Source organism: Thermobia domestica, unplaced genomic scaffold, assembly GCF_964235325.1.
Source record: "Thermobia domestica unplaced genomic scaffold, izTheDome1.hap1.1 HAP1_SCAFFOLD_884, whole genome shotgun sequence".
NCBI lineage: Eukaryota > Metazoa > Arthropoda > Insecta > Zygentoma > Lepismatidae > Thermobia > Thermobia domestica.
The window spans coordinates 37,783-42,401 of NW_027656594.1; the positions used below are offsets into that span (position 1 = coordinate 37,783).

Here is a 4,619-nt window from a genome sequence, read left to right on the forward strand (position 1 = left end):
TAATAATTTATAGTGAGATTTTCCTGAGTTTTCTTCATTGACATCAGGCAAAATGCCGAATTGGAACCTAAGACAGGTCCCAGGCCGCTTCCTTCGTTCTCTTTCCTCGAATAGTGTGATCGCCGAGGGACGTCAACCCTCATACGTAACGGGTTAACATGGACATGGATGCCGAAAGTCCCAAAAAGTAATTCCTAATCCTAATATCTCGTAATGTAATAGTTTACCATAATGTTCACCGTGTTGATTAGTTCAGAAGTACACTGTTTAAAATGCAACATACAAATATTTAAAAACATGACAACATGAATGCATAAACAGTGTACTCAAAGCAATAAATTATTAGAACTATCTGCAGAAAGACCCAATTGAAAACAAATAAAATACGTATGAAATGAAATATTTCTATAAAATGTCTACTAAATGACATTAACAAGAAAGAATAACATATCGCCCAGAAACTAGCATCTCATTGAGATAGCTTATGTAACGGGGCGTTATATATGGAATATTTAGTTTTTCGTTCTTCTGATAACCAATCACAAAATTTACTACTGTTAGGTAAAAATAAGATATTTGATGCTTTGTAGTGTATTTTATGTCTAAATACCATATATTAATTACTGAGTTGTAGAAATGATTTATTTTTAGATTCTAATTTGTGAGATAAGTTACTGATGAAATACCGTAGGTTTCTAAGAAATAAATGTAGTTTCTGTACGCGTTACTTAGAGTGCTGAATAAGATGGCCAAGCATGTTGTTTCTTCTTTCTCGTATTATTTTCATGCTTTCTCGTCCTTCGTTAGTTTCCTTTAGTCTGTTTTAGTTCCTTTTCCTTTCGGTCTATAATATGCGCAGCATTCTGCGCCAAGATCACTTTTCAAATGCCTCCACCTTGGATATTCCTCCAATGAGCTTTCCTCAATATCCACGTCTCTGATCCGTAAAGCGCCACGTTCCATACCAGAGTCTTAATAAATCGTTTTCGAACGTCCAAGGACATATTTCTTAATGTTAGAATTCCCTTTTCCTATTGAATGCTTGTTTAGCCTGTGCTATTCTGGAGCTTACGTCTTTTTCACTTCTTCAGTCCGAGGATATTAGACTTCCTAAATAGGGGAACGTCTTAACGTCTTCGATTTTCTCTCTATCTAGCCATACGTTTGAGCTGATAGATCATATCCAGTTAAAAATGACATGCTTCAGTAAATTCTCATACGTATTTTCGAGAAAAGCGAGAGAAATGAGTTTTTATGAGATTGTGGAATATAGATGAGAATGTAATTCGATCCCCATTCGATGTACGCAGCCATAACTGAAATTCAGAAGTATCTTAAGTTTCAGTCTTCGCTATCGTTGATTTTCATGGCTTTTCGTACCATAGTGCATTATGGCCAAATTTATTCACACATCTTCCTTTTAACTCTTCCGCTATGTTTTCACTGCTTACATAAATGCATATTTTTATTTCACATTTTTTACTGATAACATATTATAGCCAAAATGTATACAAAAGTATATTTTTGTTAGATTGACATTGTTTCTAGATTATATCATATATTTTGTAGATAGGTAGCACACAATACTAAGTCTTCAAAATTATTTTTACAAATATACTTTGATAAAATAAAAGCATGTTTTACGTTAAATATTGTAAACCATTAAAATAAAAGATTATATATCTAGGTAGTGAACTTTCCGCTCATGAAAGAATTCTTTCTTTCTTCGTCAAAATTGTCAAGTGACTAACATGTTGTTGCCCTCAAATATTATCCATTCTTTATTCCTTCACTGAAACACTCTCCCACTTCTATCCCTATTGTGGCAATGAGACCATATTGAATAAGGTTTGCAGCGAAATTTGCGAACTATTAAAATCACGCGCCAACCAATAATTGAATCTCTATGTATTTTTTACAAGCCTCTTTCGGCAACTTTTCTGTATCATCTGACAAAACTTGTTTGATTCATCTTAATTTGTAGTGTGAGCACAACGTTAATTAGCTCTGTAATCTCTTCAGGTCGAAATGAGTAAGTCAGAGAGTAGATTCGTGTGAAATTCTGTGTAAAATTCGGATTATTTTTACAGAAATAGATCAGAAGTTAAAAATAGCAAAACCCCATTTTTAGAGAAAATGCTCACTCGAAAGTAGTGGATTTTTTTTTAAAAGGAAATTTGTTCTTCTGTTGAAAGCGATGGCCGTATTTTTCAATCACAGGACAGTAATGTTTTACTTTAAAAACTTATACGATTTTGAAGAATGTTAACGATGTGATTTGTCTTAATATGCTGGCGGTTCGTGAGGTTTTCTGATGAGATTAACATTAAAAATCTGTGTGCCGTGACATCCTGACCAACATTATTTTTAAAATACAAGCATCACGAAAAAATGAAATATGCTGTTGTCACAGGATCAAAATGAGATATTATTGCAAGTAAGACAAGAGATACTGTCATGGGCTAGATCTGATTAAACCATATATATATAAAACATTATCATAGGGATGAGACGGGAGTATATGAGTACAAGCCAGAAATATAACGTTAGTCGATACGGTGGAAAAAGCTATGTAACATTCAATTAAAATATAAAAGGATTCTCTTTACTTACCTTCTTCTTGTTTCGGAGCAAGTTAGCATCTCGATGATCTTCAGCGTTTCCAGGTGCCCGAGAACCCCAAAGTCGCAAACCCATTCGCGCATACACGAAACTAATAATGCAGAGAGGTGTGAAATACTGCATGGCTACGAGCACGTGTCTATAAGCCATCATCTCCTGTTTGGACAATACCACATTCTGACAGAAAGGTTTCACCCCACCGTGTACTTCATCCTCAATATATGTCACATTAAGAGCAACGGCCATTGGCACTGCCAGGCAAGCACCGAAAGTCCATATAGCAGCAATGATAATTCTAGCTCGCAACTTGGAAGGTCTATTGGTAAGAGGATGTATTATAGCACGGTATCTATCTACAGCTATAGCAGTTAATGTAAAAATACTGACGTTAACACTTAATACTTGCACAAAGGGACAAAAACCACACATGAAAAACGGCAAATTCCAGCGTTGGAGAAGTGCCGCTTGGAATTGAAAAGGTATTGAAAATAGTCCAATAATAATGTCTGCTAATGCTAGATTAGCTATGAAACAATTGGTCACATTTTGCATCCGTCGACTTGTAGCTACAATCCACATGACCAGGGAATTTCCGACGACTGCCACAACCGAAATGCTGCCATAGAAAATAGATAATAGAACGATGATTCCCGTAGGAACATCATAGAGTACTTCTTTATTTTCCCAATCGGAAAAATTTCTAGCATACTCAGTGATATTGATGCCGTTATTGGAGTGGAAACCGCTGGTTTCAGCACAGATGATGGATCGCTCACTCGTGTTCATTCTTCCATTTGCCAGATATTCTTACTTCGATGATCCAACCTGCAAAGAAAATGAGAAACTATATAACATTAGGAACGCCTTATGATTAACAATACAAAATTTATGATTGATTTGACTTTTATTTTAAGGTAACTATAAATAATGAATGAATTACCTATATTATAATGCTTCAAATGAAATCTACTTTCGTATAAATTAGTTTTCTTCTCAAAAAAATAACAACTTTATCAAGAACCATATTTCTTCTTAGTTTCCGAATAAGCAGTAACATCAATCCGCAACCGTTTCTTATTGTATTCGAAATTTGAAATTGCTTCTTGAAATTTATGTACAATATTTAAAAGTGTCTCTAATTATCGAGATACAAGATACGAGATGAAGAGTAATTATCGAGTTATGATATACACACGGTTCAAGCAATGCAACTTCAATTGTGCATTTCGCAACTATGTTCCATGCAAATGACGTGTGAGAGCTTAGATGATTTGGTCAGATTCAGTGATGGGTACACATTGTGACGTTTACTGTGAAATTTTCAATCCTTCCTATTTCTCCATTTATTTAATAACTAAATATATTTTATTTCCTCGTTACACACATATTCACCCCACAAAAAACTTCATAACTGAGTTCATGTAGTAATGTAAAATATACATCCTTATAATGTAAAAATATGCGATATATTTTTCTTTATATTGTTGTTATATTTCCCATGTAGGAAATATTTTGTAACTTTGACATACAGACATTATCGTTTGAATTAGGAGGATGAACCATAAGTATTGTACAGCCATATAACTTTACACTCTAATATTCATCATTTATATGTGCGGTAAAGCTACAATAAGTAACACACACAAAATTTAGGAGCTAATATTCTGTTTTAATCTTTTTAAAAATGCAATATTATCATTACTTGAACACTCAATTGTTGCTGTACTTTCTTTTAGTTGTTTTTAGGAATCTCCACTCAGAACTATTCCCCTGGGTATTTCACTGTAACCAGCACTTTACAATTCAAAAATGTAAGTGAAGCACAGAAGAAGTAAAGTCTAATTGCAAGAGCGGGTGTTCAAATAAATACGTCCTCTTCTGGTACCCATTTAAATACTGGAATCAAGTTATTCCTAAATGTATTCTGCGTCATCCTGAGATATTCTGTCTCTCGAGGAGCTTTGACCTTTTGGCCTTTCCATCTTCTAGGTTTATGT

The 4,619-nt window shown here is 34.2% G+C and overlaps 1 protein-coding gene across 1 annotated transcript; it reads right to left on the reverse strand.

Annotated features, from left to right (window-relative positions):
* Positions 1-2,583: 2,583 nt before the first annotated feature.
* Positions 2,584-3,443, reverse strand: LOC145677444 (RYamide receptor-like). Its single transcript, XM_081747925.1, has one exon. The coding sequence runs from the start codon at positions 3,406-3,408 to the stop codon at positions 2,584-2,586; it is 825 nt and encodes a 274-aa protein (XP_081604051.1). The 5' UTR covers positions 3,409-3,443.
* Between the last annotated feature and the right edge of the window lie 1,176 nt (positions 3,444-4,619).